This window comes from Musa acuminata, chromosome BXJ2-9 (assembly GCF_036884655.1).
Source record: "Musa acuminata AAA Group cultivar baxijiao chromosome BXJ2-9, Cavendish_Baxijiao_AAA, whole genome shotgun sequence".
NCBI classification, from domain to species: domain Eukaryota; kingdom Viridiplantae; phylum Streptophyta; class Magnoliopsida; order Zingiberales; family Musaceae; genus Musa; species Musa acuminata.
In genome coordinates, this window is record NC_088346.1 from 1,917,824 (window position 1) to 1,934,080 (window position 16,257).

A 16,257-nucleotide genomic window follows, 5' to 3' on the forward strand; every position below is an offset into this window, starting at 1 on the left:
TTTGCAATCTGGATAGAGAACCAACCTCGGTGCAGCAGAAAGCATGCAGGTGGCTCTCTCTTTCGATTGATGAAGCAAAATTTGGCACCAGCCTTAGATTGAGACATGATATCTATCAGACAATATCTTAGAATTTCTCTGGGTCACCAGCATCTGATGTGCATGCAGATTAACTCGATCACCAAACAGTGACCAGCTTTAAAGCTCGTATAAGCGTATGGAGGTTTGAGAAGGATGGATAGATGGAAGAACCAGCAAGTTTAGGAGGATAATGGTGCAAAATCACAAAACTTCGAGTTTACATGAATGAAAAGTTGTGTTTTCTTTGATTCCCTGTGCACACAATCTTTCCAGCAATTTTGCAGAGAGAAGCAGAAAGGAAACAGAGTGCATAGAGAATATCAACTTCTCAAGATTTTGATTCTATCCAGTAATCTGGAAAATGAAAAAAGAAGACATTTTTAGCTATTGAAAATGTGATGCAGACCCCAACGATCATCACTGCCAAAAAGGGTGAAATTTCCCCCCTTTTTTTTCCTTTTTGTAAACACTCAATCTAGTTCTTCTGGCATCTGAAAATTAATAATTTGACATTTTTTATTTGGATCAAATTGACTACTGATTATAATACATAAATTGTTTGTATGATTGCCATGATAGAGATGCTCTCATGATTTATGTACAGTGGATTAAGGCTAGTAAAGAAGAATATTTTCCTTTTGTATTCCCTGAACCATCATATATTGATCACAGGCATTTCATTATTATCATGTTGTTGATCACAAGTACATTTAATAAGATAGGATGGGGAGTGTCCATAAGCTATTTTGTTGCCTCCTCCTACACTAATTCAATGTTCTTTTCTCAAGTAGAGGGATCCTAAAAAGGCAATCTCCTACCTAAAATGGAGTAGAAAATTCCATCATCTATATGCATAATTATAGTATAAATTCCATCATAGCATCTGTGTTTATTTCTTGTGGAACAAGGCATGGGCATGGTCCTATTTTAGGATGAATCTAAAAGATTTTATAGATAAAGAAGAACAAAAAGAATCAATTGGACCAACTCATCTCAGTTGCAGTCTAAATGATTCTTTGTTTTAGTATCATCATCTTTTTCAGTTTCAGAGTCTCACAAGAACATTCTTTTCCTGACCATGTTATACTTATCATGGCCGTCAGTGTCAATCTTGTATCACAGGTTTCCTTTTTCCCCTTTCTTTTCTTCCATTCGATGATGAAAAGGCTGTGTGCATGATGAATGGCAGTGGAGGTCTCTAGATGAAGCAGAGACAACAGCGTTGGAGTAGTCAAAGCTTGGCATTGTGCTGCATTCTTCACTTTCATCGACTTGTGCTCATAATGCAAAAGAAAGAAAGCTTTCTTTGTCTGGTAATTGGCAATTGAGGTGAAAGAAAGGGATAACGAAGAAGTTATTCGTCCAAACAGCAGGATAAGTAGCAGATATTACCTCCCAATTCTTCTCATTCCTCTATTTGGCTGCCAAAATGATCAACAAAGTCATGCATTTACTACGACTTTTCTTCCGATTCCAGTGCTCTTCCACTTCAGGATTCAAGCATCTGCACTGGTCAACCCAAATGAATCTTGCTCTGGGTTTGCTTCTGGATGAGCAGATTGCTGGACCACAAAATAAGACATGAAGTAGGCTTTCACATCATCTTCTTGACTGACCATTAATCTCTTTCTTTATGTAATGCACATGTTCCACATCATTGACAGAACAGAGCAGTGTATCCATTCACCAGTCGATCATCAAGGATGATGGGTAAAGATCCAGCAGGAGTATTCCATATTGAAGGTGTTCAAGATCATCATCTCAACCTTGGTCTAAGTCATGCCCCCCCAGCTTCTTTTGTGGACCAGAGTCCCATTCAACCATGGTTGGTGTGGATAAGAGAATTCTTGGTTGAACAACCCAAGCCCCAAAAGAAAAAGAACGAGAAAGAAAGAAAGGAAGAAGACAAACGTATGATGAATTATACAACCGATAGTCTTATCATGAAAATAATAAAAATGGAAAATGACTTCTTTGTTTTGTCCTATAAAGAAAGATCCATGATGGTGGAAAACAGGCAGACCTAACAAATTTGAGGCTTTAATATTCGTGTTAGAGTGATGATTTTGTTGATTAGCCAACCTAACAATTTCATAATTGATGGCATTAATGCAACCAAGATGTCCACATCCCTGCATTAAACTGATGTGAGTTGTCACACTGTCGTATCATTGTGTATCTTTTGCCCAGCTCAACCATCCAGTTTGACCCATTCAAGTCAAGGCCCCGGTTCGGTCCGACCGGTGGTTCACTTTCCACCCGGTGTGTTCAGTATCCGCTCATCAGTCTAAAACCGAGATGAGCTGACCATGTCGGTTAGAGTCATACTCCGGAATTAAACCGGCCCGATGGTTCGGTTGAGGCAGTCCTTATTGATGCAGCGAAATCTCCGTTATGCTCTTGTCATCTTTTCATATTACAGATTCCGGTGGTCGCTAAAGAGTCAAAGTAAAAAGGAATAGTAGGGTATTTTCGTCAATAAATTTATCCGGAGGACACGAGGTCCACCCATCCTTCCTCGTTGCTTTCGTGAGAAGACGTCCCGCGAAAGCAAACTCCTCTCTCTTTTTCTTCTCCGTTAAGTCGAGACTTCCGCAGCAGAGGAGCGTATTGTAGAGATTTCTTGATCACCATTATCAAGAGGGAAAGAAGAAAGAGAAGAGGATAATACTGGGGCGTTTTCGGCTTCGGGCTTTGAAGCTTCGGAGTTCCATCTTTCCTCACGCACCGACGAAGAAGGAAGTTAAACGGTCAACGCCGTAGAATTTGAAGATTGTGCGTGTGAGATCTTGGCTTAGTCGTTCTCTTCTTACATGTCTTGGTTTCTTGGGTTTCTTATATATGTTGTTCATTTCGATTGAGAAGTGCAGAATTTTGTGGGATCAGTTCGAAGATGTTGGCAGAGTACATAACCAGATTTCTCGTGTGAGTCGTCGTTTATAGAATTTTTCTGATGAATTGTTTTCTCCTCTTTTTTGTTCTTCCATGTTTACCTTTGATCTGACTCTGAGAAATCTCGAGCTAAAGACTACAAGCAAAACAATGGCAGGGTGTTGTTTGGCTATGCTTATCCGGCTTTCGAATGCTTCAAGACATTGGAACAGCATCCGGGCAACACAAGGCAGCTTCAATTCTGGTGCCAATACTGGTAAATTCTTCTCCTTGATAACAGGAAGGAAAAGAAAGTAAATATACATTCTGATGCTTGGATTTAATTGCCATGTTTTTTCTTTGGTCCTGTCGCGGAGAAAACCTTACAAATTATGGACTTTGTGATCTTAATATGAGAAAGCTATCAATTTAAGAGTAAGATTGAGATTATGTTGCCTTATCCAACAATTTGCAACTGGGTAATTTTTGTTTAGGGAACTGATCGGTTTACATCTTAGCAGAAGAACAATTCAAATTGTTGAGTCAGATATATTACAATGATGCTTTACGATTGATAGCTCTCGTTAGGAACTGAATGGAATGGGATGCTGAGGAACTCTGTTCTGAGATTGAGAAAACATAATAATTTTGGAACATAAAGATAATATATATATATATTTTTTTCCTTGGCTAAGATGTCACGTCGCAATCTTCACCCATATATACACCTAATTCGAAGTCTGCAATGGTAACTAATATGGTGAAGAGAAGCTGGCCAGCGCTGCATCTGTACCTCTGTCTGATGGCGATGATTGATTTATAGTTTATACACCACTGATTAGGTTTGGTGGACTGGTAGTGGCACGCATTAGTAGTATCATGTTCCAAACCTATATGGCAGAAGTCAACTCTACCTCCAGATCTATTACCTGAGTTCCTTTACTTGTCATCCTCAATTTCTGACAACTGATTAGAGTTGTTTTCAACTTGATTCACCTTCTGTTGAATCGGGGGATTCAGTGGAGCTGTTTCATTAATGGGGGAAAATGAATGAGACCATGTTTACGAATGATGAGCTTCGTATTTGCAGGATCATCGTGGCGATACTGACGGTCATCGAGATGGTGGGCGAGTTTCTAGTCTCAATGTAATGTTTGACTCTGGTAGTCTCGTTCGTTTCTTGATGTTTCAGTTCGATCTGTGCGTGACTTGATTCCTCTCCATGAAGGTTGCCCATGTATGGCGAAGCCAAGCTGGCCTTCTTGGTCTACCTGTGGTACCCGAAAACCAAGGTATTCGTTCAAACGAGATGCGGTGATCGACATTAATGGAGATTTCACTTGGTGCTCATCTTCTTTGGTCTCGCGAACAATGCAGGGATCCGATCTGGTGTACGACACCTTCCTCCGCCCGCTCGTCATGCAGTACGAACCTGACATCGAGGAGAGGTTCCGAAACCTGCGGGCTAAGTCCGGGCAGCTGCTCATCTTCTACCTCAAGAACTTCACAGAGAAAGGCCAGATCTTGTTCCTCGATGTCCTCCGCTATGTGGTCTCCAAGGCCTCGAGCGGTACCGAGGTAATGATGGTACGCTTATAAGGTCGTCGTAAGACAACATGGTGGTTGACTCGGTTGACGATAAATGATGTCAAACTTTGTCGGATGATGCGGAAGATTGACTAGTTCATAAAGCCTAAACTTTTCTCTCTCTTTTCTTCAGCGGATTAGAGGACGAGGATCGTCTTCCAAGAACAAGAAACGGGAGAAGCAGGGTGCGGACGAATTGGAGGACATCGCCGAAGCCTTGTTTGCCACAAATGCGAAGCAACGGGGATCGCGCCAGCACAAATAAGATCACACAATAGCTGTAAATTTAGGGAGATTAAAAATAGACAAAAATGATGATGAATTACTGGTTATTGACGTTTCTTTTTCGATTTGAATCGTGAATTTTCGTTTTGGGGAATGCTTGTCGAATCCTTTTGCTATTCGTCGACGGATCAGCGGTTGAAGTATACAATGTAAAGGTTGTGCTATCATCCTAAGCGGCACAAGGATCGAAAGAGGCGGCGGAGGAAATGGAGGCAGGGGGAGAGGAGGTCGGCGCAGGAGAGGACGGCGAGCGCCCGCCGGAGCAGCCCGCGGGGGGGAGGGGCGGCCGCCCTCGGCGTCAGCTGCAGGTACGCGTGCGCCGCCTGCTGCACGAGGCGGTTCCGGATCCGGATCTCGCCGCCCCCACCGCCGCCGGGTCCCCCGCCGCACCCCGGGGCGCCGGGCGTGGTAGGCGACGCCATCCCGGACGGCGGCGGCGTGGAACTCATGATGTCGCGGAGGCTGGTGTAGTCGATGTCCTTGGGCCAGCGGCGGCCGGCAGCGGCGGCGTGGGCGGGCACGATGTCGAGCGCCGCGGGCAGCGTCACCCCCCGCCGTCGCAGCGACAACGACAGCTTGCCGCTGGCCAGCGGAGACAGCAAGGGCTTCTTCTCCTCGGTGGCTTCGTTTCCCATGGCATGGAAGGAGAGAAAGAAGGGAGGGAGGAAGAATGCAAGTAGAGATCGAGGAGGAGAATTTATAGGGAGGGAAGGGCTGTTTGAGAGCACCACCATACATAGGTTCGTTTGACGGTCCGTCCAAAAAGGCTTTGAGACTCGCACGGAGATGCGAGGAAATGGTCAGAAACGTGGATGGTGATGCGGCGGCGCAGCGTGAGGGGTTTGGATTCTAATATTAGTGAGACGGTCTTTAGTAATTGGAATCAGCATGATGCGGTGGTTGGATATGGGAGATAGCCGACCCGGGAAAGGAGGCACGGTGCAGGGGCAGCTACCGTGTTGACCACTATTCCAAGTTTAGCTTTAGTCGCATAAGACGATTAAATTAACCGAGAGGACAACAGGGAAAAGTACCAAAAGAGTTTACGTGGAAAAAAAGAATTTGATGGTTAATGTATAAGACAAATAAAATAATAAATGATATGCCCGAGTAATCACCTGATGCGGTGAATTGATCACATCGACAGTAATTATCATCCTTTCTAGGTATGAAAAATAGTGCATTTGACCCTCTATTTATATATATATATATATATATATATATATATATATCATTTATTTTCTCTGCAAAAAAATTAGAGAAAAATAACAGAGAATTTTAATTGTGCGTGCCCTAAGTCAACGGTATCCGGTGAGGAACCAACGATGTCAGATCCAGCCACGTGGTCACGCCTTTGCAAAGCCTCCAATAATCCACGCACTACAAGCAAGCCTGGACGGGTGGCCCGACATGAACCAATCCTACCTCGTCTCCTCGTCGACTTTCCCCTGCATCCCCCCAACCCACAATTCCTTCTCAGGGGACACCGCAATGGCCACAGCAGCTCTCCTCTTATCTACTCTTCCCCCGGCACAACGCCACGGCCTCCTCCAGTACCACCACTCTACCCGCCCCCGCTGCCGCCTTCTCCCCGCCTCTCCACTGCAGGGGAGGCAGCGCCGTCGCTTGCCCACCCCCATTCGCGCGCTCCAAGAGACCGAAGAGAAAGCCAAGGCCTCGTCCTCTGCCGACGAGATCACCGAGAAGTATGGGCTGGAGTTTGGCCTCTGGAAGGTGAGCCGCTGGCTGCCGCACCTGGAGCTACACTCCCAAAGGCTGCCCTCGACTCATCTGCCCTCTTTGCTTGTCCGTGCAGATATTTAGCTCCAAGGAGGGCGGCGACGGAGCCGGAGCGGAGGGGGAAGGCAAAGAGAAGTCCAAAGCTGATCAGGCCAAGGAACTGCTGGCCAAGTACGGAGGAGCTTACTTGGCCACCTCAATCACCCTCTCCTTGATCTCCTTCTCCCTCTGCTACCTCCTCATCGGTGCCGGAATCGATGTGCAGGCGCTGCTCAACAAGGTAAGACACGAGAACCCCTCGAAGCTAAGTTGCGCGTCGTAGCTAACAGAAGGTCCCACGGCCTGTGTGACAGATTGGCATTGCGACCGATGAGACTGGGGGGAAGGTTGGCACCTTTGCGCTGGCATATGCTGCACACAAGGCAGCATCTCCGATCAGGTTCCCGCCGACGGTCGCCCTCACCCCGATCGTCGCCAGTTGGATCGGGAAGAAGACCAACAAGTGACCGGATCTGCGAGCATACCCTTCCACCTTATGCTTCTTCACTCCCTGTTGACTTGCCACTTCAAAACTGTCCATCCCATTCCATTCATCAGAGTTTTGTGAACTGGGTGGGTGGCTGTAGATTTGTCATTCATGTAGTAGCTACTATTATACACGAATGAAACACTGGCTTGCTGGAAAACACTGGTTTTGAGAATCTTGGTCTTACAACAGAGGAAGGAGATGGATCTGTAACACAAACATCATATTCTATATTGTCCACAACCCATGTTTACCAACCTTATTCATCCATGTATATGATATTTATGAGCTACTCGAATTCAGCAGCCACCTAACACAGTGGACAAGTTGTTTATCTTGTTATGCCTCAGCCTTTCCCACACCAAGATCGAAGCACCCCCTAAATTCTCATGCAAGAATACATGGGTTTTAAATCTAATTCATTGTGAAAAGCTTTGAAAGCTATGTAGATGAGTACATGATCTTAAGAATTTACATATTTTGCAACTAGTTTATTTCACATGTCTTTAGATGCTTCCCCTATGGATTGCAAAGTCATGTGAATTTATAAGAGTTAGATCTTTGAAGGATGTCAATGATTCATCAAGTCTCAATGTGTAGATGTCCATTGGCTCAAATGTCGCAATGGCATAACCATGCGACAAGTTGCTACTTATTGACGAGGTGCATCTGTCAAACATATAAGCACAATGCGGATAATGGTCAAATCAACATTATTACTTGTTGATGAGGTCAAATTTGGATCGTCCATTTGTGGAAGAAGACCATTTGAGCCTATCACCACAGCAACATATTCTTCAAGTTTGTAGCGAGGCAGAGGGATACAGGACCTGATCACCAATCATCCATCCCTCGGGTACTGCTCAGAATTTTGTGATGGAGAAGCCCCACACACCAGGAAACTTGATGAAGTCTATTGCTAATTCATAGTTGGCAATTCGTATCAGCTTATGCCGGGCGATCATTAAGCTAATGTAAATGATCTGGAACTCACTCCCTCTGGTCAGCCAACATAGGTAAGGGTAGAAAGGAAGGATCTTTCTCTTGAGGGCCATAGCAGAGAGCAGAATCACGAGGCAGATGAGGATGGTGAGCCACATGTAGTGATCCGCAATCAGCACACACACACCACTGGCGAATGCTGCCTTGAACCCTATGAACGCGACCTGCACTAGTATTTCGGATAGAGTAAGACTGTAGACCTGGGTAACAGGAGTTCCTACCCGCACATAGATGACGAGGAATGGAACACAAATGGAGGATATCATGGCCAGGGCATCAGATATCAGAAACACCACAAAGGCAATCCCCCTTATACGCCTGTAGATGCTCTCATCATCGCTGCGATCCCTCTCAAAACTCCCTGATAAGGTGAATGCTGCAGTGAAGGTGACGGTGGTAATAAGCGCTGCCACGACGGGTAGACTATCGGCGATCTCTTTATAGTTCTTCTCTTCGACTTTGCTCTTTTGGTCTACCGTATGCACTGTATGCTTACTGTCGGCTATTTCTTTATGATTCTTCTCTTCAACCGTGCCCTTTTGGTCTACCGGATGGACCATGTCCTGAAGGAGCTGCGGGTCACTGAATCGCGCACCCTTATTCGTCAAATCAATCACTACCTTGAACTGCAAAAACAAGTAGAACCTGTTAGATCATTTAGACGGACACCAAGAACAGGAGTGAAGGGTTTAAAGTACGTACCATTTTGATTACCAGGCGGTTCCTTGTGTTGGATAGAGCGACATCAAGAGCGGTTTGACCGCGGTTGTTGGTCGCACTAAGCTTGACGCTTGGACTGGACGACAACATTTGTATGATGGGCATGTCTCGAGATATTATAGCTCGATGCAGGGGAGTGTTCCCATCCGAATCCGGCTCGTTCAAGAGATCAGTGAGACGAGGTGATGTAGCCACAAATCGGACCACTTGTTCTCTTCGTTTGCTGATGGCTACGTGGAAGAAGTTGCTGCCCTCCCCGTCCCTCACCTCCGTACAACCGGAGCATGTTTCGATGAGATGTTTGATCACGTTCACATGCCCGAAGCTTGCAGCGACATGGATTGCAGAGGCGCCACCATTGTCTCGCAAATACGCGGTAGATGGATCATTTTGTAGCAGAAGTCTCACCATTTCAAGGTCTCCGCGGGCGGCTGCAAAGTGGAGAGGTACGAGTCCGGCGGCATCGGCCTTTCGGGTTAAACTGCCCCTCGGCTGCAGCAACATCCTTGTGATTTCCACAGCTGATAAATCGGAAGCCGTCGGAAAAGGTTGTGGGATCCACCAATAAACTAAAAGCTTATATTAAACATGAGTATTTATAATCTTTTAGAAGATTCCATCTTATTTCTTTTCTGAATTACGTATGACTAAGACTCTTAAATCAAAATCTTATTAATTTAATATTTCAAGAAACCCATATAAAAAATATATTGTCAAACCTTTCGTTTGAAATAAACGAAATTAATTATACACTAAGGAAACTACTATTGGAACAATCTACTGTTCTAATTCATAAGAGAGAGTCAGTCTTAATTGAAACAGAAGGATAGTTCTATGTCTATAAGATTTAACAGTACAATTTGACACAGAGGGTTCGTGTGATCGATCGACTTACGGTGGCTCCTGAGCACGGCTGAGTGCAAAGCCGTCCGCCCATTGGGTCCGTCGCATGACGCCTCCGTCGCCGCCAGCAAACGCCGCACGATCGACGCTGACCCGCTTTCCACCGCCATATAGAGGGGCGACACGCCGTTGACGTTGTTGGTCACCGCCGATACGCCCGGAGCCTTCGCCATCAGTTCCTCGACGAAGGAATCGTGGCCGTTCAGTGCCGCCTCGTGCAAGGCTGTGTTACCAACGTTGTTTACCATGTAGGGCAGCCGACGTTCAGGATCGCCCCGACGGGGAGGGTGAGGGATGAGGACATCCACCATGGGCGTGTGGCCGGCTCTGGCAGCGCAGTGCAACGGAGTGTCTCCTTGTCCGTTTTGGATCATGAGGAGGAAGGGCTGCCGGTTGAGGACTCCGGTGGCGAAGTTAGTGTGTCCTAGCTTGGCTGCAATGTGAAGCACGGTGTTCCTTTCGGCCGTGACTTGAAGGAGGGAGTCGTTCCCTCCGAGTACGCTCATGTCGCCCGTCCTCGCTGCCACCAACAATTCATGGCTCATCGGAGTAGCAAATAAGCCAGGGAGTGGTTCCATGGCCTCCTCCTCTCCTTGTCGAGATACTCTTTAACTATTATAAAGTAACCCAAGACGATATGCCGTCGATAAGAATGCGTTTGTGTGATATGGTTCTAACTCATTCGATGTTAATGTCAGTGTGTCTCTAAACAGTGCGATAATGAATTAAACTGAAACTTGGTAGTTGGTAATCTTTGACCCATTCTCCAAAACATGTCTGAACAGTGTCGATGTAAAATCAAGTGTGAACTTGTATTTTGACGAAGTCTAAAATTGTATAAAATCAGAGTCAATGTAAAACCAGCCGACTCCCAAGTCTTTCTTATTGTGGATGACAGTAGCTACTAACACATGATCAAGCCATGAGATGGTTTGGATGGGAAGTCCCCATCGATCGTCCGTCATCTGCATAGAATAGAATAGAACAGCGGCACATACATCCCGTTCCAGTGGGAGTTTCTGATTTCTGATTTCTTATGACAGTGCCACAATACCTGCCTACTCCTCTCACACAAACCACACTACTGTTTTGTGAAAAATGATACTTATAACCATGCTTTTCTATATACAAACATGCAAATGTAGTCTCTTGATGTTAAGTTAGCACACATTGCTAAGATTGCCCAAATCGAAGTACATCTTGATTGTCACATCAGTTCCTCCCTCTACTCTTCTAATCTGTTATGCGACCATATTAACTGCCCTCTTTAGTTATTCTTCGTTTTTGAGTTCAATTAATTCTTCTCCTTCTACTCCTTTGAAATAGTCCCTACGGCCGGTGGCCTAATAGATCTCGTTCGAGCCCCAATTTCATCTTTGTTCGCTTTCTTTTCGGTATTGGTAGATGAAACCAACATATTAGATGAGAAGAAAAAAAAAAAAAGACTTGCATGATAAAAGAAGTCACGTCAATATAAATGAATGCATTTGACCAAATTTCAAAGTAAACCACATAAGTTATCCACAGATACTAGCTAGCTAGGGGCCTCGCAATCAAGTTGACCAACTCAACTATCGTGAATCGGAACATCTATCTCGGATAACCAACTCAAATCATATCTCATTCTAATCTAATCAAAGTATAAATTACTCAGTGGTAGAAGAACAATACTGTGCTGGTTGAAGTTGCAGCCATATATAAATAAAGAACCCACTGGCCGTCTTTGAGCTGTTCATCGAAAGGTTTTATGGCCATATATAAATTTCTAAGCTTGCATAAGGATTTAGGAAGTACTTAGATCTCGAACTGGGAAAGATTGAGGTATCTCAAGATAAGCAACTTGCCCACTGAATTAGGTAGCTGTTGGACTTTGATAGCTCGTAAATATAATATACATAGATGAATAAGATTGATAAACATACCTTCCAGAATTTATAGGATATGATATTTATGTTGGAGATCCATCTCTTGTTGTAATAGCAAACTTGATTTATCCCATCGAATAAGGTCATCGGAAATGTGATCGTATTGGAATCGATAAACATACGTATATAAAGACATTGTCGTGGTATTGTTGAATTTGATAAAACCCCCCCTCAAGTCGTAGCAATGTTTTGTGGTAGTAAATAAAAAATGCATATCATCATAGACGTGGAACTCCAGATTTGCCTTTAATGGTGCCTTCGACGTCTGAATACGGCGGAAAGCCTTCAGCAGCTAAGACGTGCAAGAGGTCTTCATAACTGGTCTTGTCATCTTGTACAATCAACCAGCGATACAATACTAATTGTGTCATCGTAGGTGGCATGTAATGAAGAAAAATTAAAGCCGTATCCTGGTTGTGCATCGCTTTCACCCACTGACGCATAATTAGAGCATAAATTTGTTGTTGCCATCGATTCATTTCAGTATATCTGAACACGGAGCCAAAAATCTTCTTCTCCGTGGGAGACCAATCATTTAAATAATAAAATAATAGTTTCTCTTACAGGATTGAATTATCGCGTTTGCTTGCTCGTGTTGATCAGGACGGATGAGTGCTTGTCTCATGCACAATTTTGCCCACTCATCCTCCGATAGGCCGCTGAATTGCCACGTTCGGACGGACGACCCCAATATATCCAGAATAAAAAACAAGTTAGGAATGACCACCGCGGTAATCCCCAATGCGCCGACGAGCAATAGAAAGTTCTCCAATTGGAGCCACTTATCCTTGTCCTCCTCCCCTATGTTGAGATCATCCAGAACGAGGAAGTATTTGCTTCCATGGATTCCATCGTAGAATAGTCAAACGTCATCGCATGGTTCCCCGGTTATTGAACTCATGAATTCTCTCATAGATTTAATGTTAGGGACATCCACCCTTTATAACGGGATAAGATACATATAATATAACTAATTGAATTGTATGAAATATTTTGGTCAATAGAAAAGAAATTCACTTAAAATAGGATTCCTTAGGAGATAACGGGAGAAAATCTCTTAATTATTTATCCTAGACTCTCTGCTCTCGTCTATAAATACACAAGACTTCTAGGGACTAGACAGAGGTTATAGTTGAGGGATTATAGTCTTCCCCCCAACTCTTCTCCCTAAACCATCAATCTAGTTGGTCCTATGAAAGGAAGAGAAGAGAAGGATCTAGTTCCTCTTGTAGATTGACAACGATCTTGGATTAAAAACGGTGCCTTGCAGATCAAACAGAGATCTCTTTTCAGATGGCATCAAAAGGTACGCATCGTTAAACTAGATCTAAGTATTTGATTTCAATCTTGGTATAAAAGATTATTTTTATATTTAATTCAGCATATTATAGTTTTTTATACTTACATCCACTTGAGTGGCTTTACTAGTTTCCATGTGAGTGCCCATTTATTTCTTCAAAACAGTCACATATTATTGTTGCCCATTATATATAGTAATGTTGATTTTATCATACTATCTTGCTACGGCAATTCAATATTTGCTTTATCCACTCTAATACTAATCTGCTATATCCTTAGTTAGAATTGCTTTAGGCGTGTGGTATCCAAATAATATGAGTCCGAAAGGGTTAACCTAGACCTTAACCTTGTGCAGTCTATAAAGAACCTGTATAATGAAAAAAATGTTAAAAAGGTGAATGTAGGGGTAATTTACCATTGTTGCATACAAAAAGGGTAAGATAATCGACATTCAAAGCAACACAAAGTAATTGGCGTTTATTAGACTCGAAAGGGTCTCAAAAATAGGTTGAACGAGTGCACACAAAGGAGATTCTGAAGGTAGATGTAGGCCTAATATTTACTTAACATTTTTGTCGAACAGAAAGTGGATATACTAAATATGTTGCATCACCCCATAGAAACTTACTCAAAGCCTCATCCTCCCTAGTGCCACCTGGGGGGGGGGGAGGTTCTAAAGTGCTGAGACAACTGATATTTCATATCACTAGGCCATCAACCAAAAATCTGTTGAATCTCGGATTTTGATGATATAATCAATTGGTAGGTTAATTGATCTAATCCATATTATTGAGTTAAGTGTGCAGGATTAACTACGATAACCAGAAAACATAAAGCAAAGATACCGGAGTCAAGTTCGATGGACGTTTAAGAGTCCGAAGAATCGTCGGAGATGTTGCCGGAACCAACCGAGAAGAAATCGGGAACCTGTCGGAATTTTCGGAAGTTCGCCGAAGAGATTGTCGGAGGTTCACGGAGATCACCGAGAGCTGGGCGATGACACCTCCTGGGCTGGGCGGTTGCACCGTCCAGCACCCGAGCACTGGGCGGTGGCATCGCTTGGCTGGGCGGTGGCACCGCCAGCATCGGGAACCCAAAGAGAATTCAAATTTTGGAGCCCAAATTTGAATCCTCTTGATGCCTATAAATACCCCTCAAATCTCAGCTGAGATTACAACTTTTGAGAAGCATTTTGATTGAGAGAAAAGTCTTAGAAAGTCTTAGCAAGTCTTGTTTTCAATTTGCTAGAGAGTTCTCCTCCTTCTTTCTTATTGAAAATTTGTAAGAGATTGAACTGTTTGTAAAAGGTTGTAAGAGGGGTATTTACCCTTCCGTTTCAAGAGATTTGCTAGTGGAAGGTGGGAGCCTCATCGAAGAGGGGCCTCGCAAGTGGATATAAGTCATTTGACCGAACCACTCTAAAATCGGTGTAATCTCTGGTTTGCATTTCATTATTGCTGTTTACATTACTGCAAACCTTCTTACATGCTTTAGTTCCTTATTACCTTTGCTGCGCAACTTTAAGAATACGCTTTCAAGTTAAGCTTTTCAAGTTCCGTTCTTATCGTACGAAAGATTTTTCTTAAACCGAAGTTTTAATCCTGCACTAATTCACCTCCCCCCCTCTTAGTGCCGCTCCGATCCTAACAAAATCAACTGACATTTCATATCGCTAGACCATCAACCAAAAATCAACTCCTAGCACGTGAGAACAATATAGTTTTAGGTCATTTTCCCCTTTGATGTCGCACAATCAAAAATATTTTTAAGTTTTACATGATAAAAATATAAAACAAAAACACTGATAATAAACAAAAAAGGGGTTGACTATAGTGTTTTCTGCTTGCCCTAAAGAAAATATCGAAAATACGAAGAAAACAACATAAAACAAGAATTGAAAAATTATCATGGACAAATGATGAATACCTTGTTTGTATCATTCCATGTGACTGACACATGATTGACACCTCAGCAACCACCTTTTATGTATCGATCATGATTATAATGGTATAAAAAATCCACTATAAAGGAGTTTCCCAAGTATTTTCATGAAACTTTTTTCAATATTATTCAAGTTATTGGTTGAATACTTCAAGTCCAAAATAAACTTAAGCATCAAAGGAACATTTATTGAGAATGCCCCTAATATAGTTCTATAAAGTTTGCCCCATCATAGTCAATAGGGTTCAACCACTTCGAAATTGATAGGATTCAACCTCATCCACATCGGATGGGTTTGGCACCTTCAAGGTTGAATGAGTGTGGTGTCGATCGAGACAAATTATGACAAATATAAGATGAACCTCGGGTAGCTTTGAATATGTAGCCAGATAAATTATGACAAATGTACAACCGAATTCTATGCTAATAACATATAAGTGATGAAATAAATTAGATGCTTGATCTAAAATTTTAGCTAAAGACCCTCAATCTTTGTTTCCTACACTTATCTTGAATATATTCGATCTGATAATGACTTCCATAAACGTGGTTTTGTATAGACTAGCATAAATTTTAGTTCGGTTCTAAAATTTGAAATCAATCAATTAATTTCATTAACGAATCTCAAACCCGTCCCTTTTTTTTTTAGATATTTGATGAGAAGATATTGTTAAGAAGAGATTTGTAGTTAAAGACCTTATGTGTTTCTTGTTGATAGAACGTGACATGCTTGTAATGAAAAGAAAATATTTAAATTTGACTAACATTTTGAGAAAGAGATTATGATGCAAGAATGAAGAAAAAAAAAAGTTGAAAATAGAACATTTTATTTCCTTTACATTTTTTTACGTATATTAAATTAGTATGAGAAAATTAGGGTGCACCCTTTGAGAAATATGAAAAAGGGCGCATCTCCCAAGAAAAGTCTAGAAATTCATCCAAATTTATTCTCAGCAAGTGTTCCAAAGGAGAAAAAAAAATAATATACTCAAATTCTTGAGTTTTGAACTATTTTTATTTTAATAGTCGCAATCATATTCATGAAAGTATAAAAGATCGAAAAGGAGTGGTGAAAAAAAGAAAAAATATTATAAATTATATTATACCATTTTTATATTGTATTAAAAATGCATTTATCATATTTTTATTATATTATTAAAAAGTACATTATATATTATTACATAGATTAGATAAGAAATATTATATATTATATAAGATTTGGTCTAACATAATATATTGAGTGAGAATATTTTCAAGAAACGATGCCAATGTTTATATTTTCTTAAATCGGATTTGGAAGGGATAGTTAGTTCACATTGCAATTAATTTAGTGATCAGCAAGGGAAGAGTGGCATTCCTTATCAGGATCTCTTATCC

General features: G+C 42.3%; 3 protein-coding genes across 7 annotated transcripts; 2 read left to right on the forward strand and 1 right to left on the reverse strand.

Annotated features, from left to right (window-relative positions):
- Window positions 1-2,625: 2,625 nt before the first annotated feature.
- Window positions 2,626-4,918, forward strand: LOC135585429 (putative HVA22-like protein g). Of its 5 annotated transcripts, none has more exons than XM_065124136.1 (7): window positions 2,626-2,860; window positions 2,947-3,006; window positions 3,131-3,229; window positions 4,043-4,099; window positions 4,181-4,244; window positions 4,330-4,539; window positions 4,673-4,918. In XM_065124136.1, the coding sequence occupies exons 2-7, from the start codon at window positions 2,975-2,977 to the stop codon at window positions 4,802-4,804; spliced, it is 594 nt and encodes a 197-aa protein (XP_064980208.1). In that variant the 5' UTR covers window positions 2,626-2,860; window positions 2,947-2,974; the 3' UTR covers window positions 4,805-4,918. The 5 variants fall into 5 exon arrangements, with proteins under 5 accessions (XP_064980208.1, XP_064980207.1, XP_064980206.1 ...); XM_065124135.1 differs by having other exon boundaries at window positions 2,952-3,006; XM_065124134.1 differs by having other exon boundaries at window positions 2,626-2,856.
- Window positions 4,919-6,231: 1,313 nt separating this feature from the next.
- LOC135622361 (uncharacterized) lies at window positions 6,232-7,265 on the forward strand. Its single transcript, XM_065124139.1, has 3 exons — window positions 6,232-6,558; window positions 6,641-6,844; window positions 6,918-7,265. The coding sequence occupies exons 1-3, from the start codon at window positions 6,235-6,237 to the stop codon at window positions 7,068-7,070; spliced, it is 681 nt and encodes a 226-aa protein (XP_064980211.1). The 5' UTR covers window positions 6,232-6,234; the 3' UTR covers window positions 7,071-7,265.
- Window positions 7,266-7,388: 123 nt separating this feature from the next.
- LOC135622360 (ankyrin repeat-containing protein At5g02620-like) lies at window positions 7,389-10,322 on the reverse strand. The gene is made up of 3 exons (XM_065124138.1): window positions 9,708-10,322; window positions 8,795-9,333; window positions 7,389-8,718 (listed from the first exon to the last, which is right to left on the reverse strand). Exons 1-3 carry the CDS (start codon window positions 10,291-10,293, stop codon window positions 7,954-7,956), a joined length of 1,890 nt encoding a protein of 629 aa, XP_064980210.1. The 5' UTR covers window positions 10,294-10,322; the 3' UTR covers window positions 7,389-7,953.
- Window positions 10,323-16,257: the final 5,935 nt, after the last annotated feature.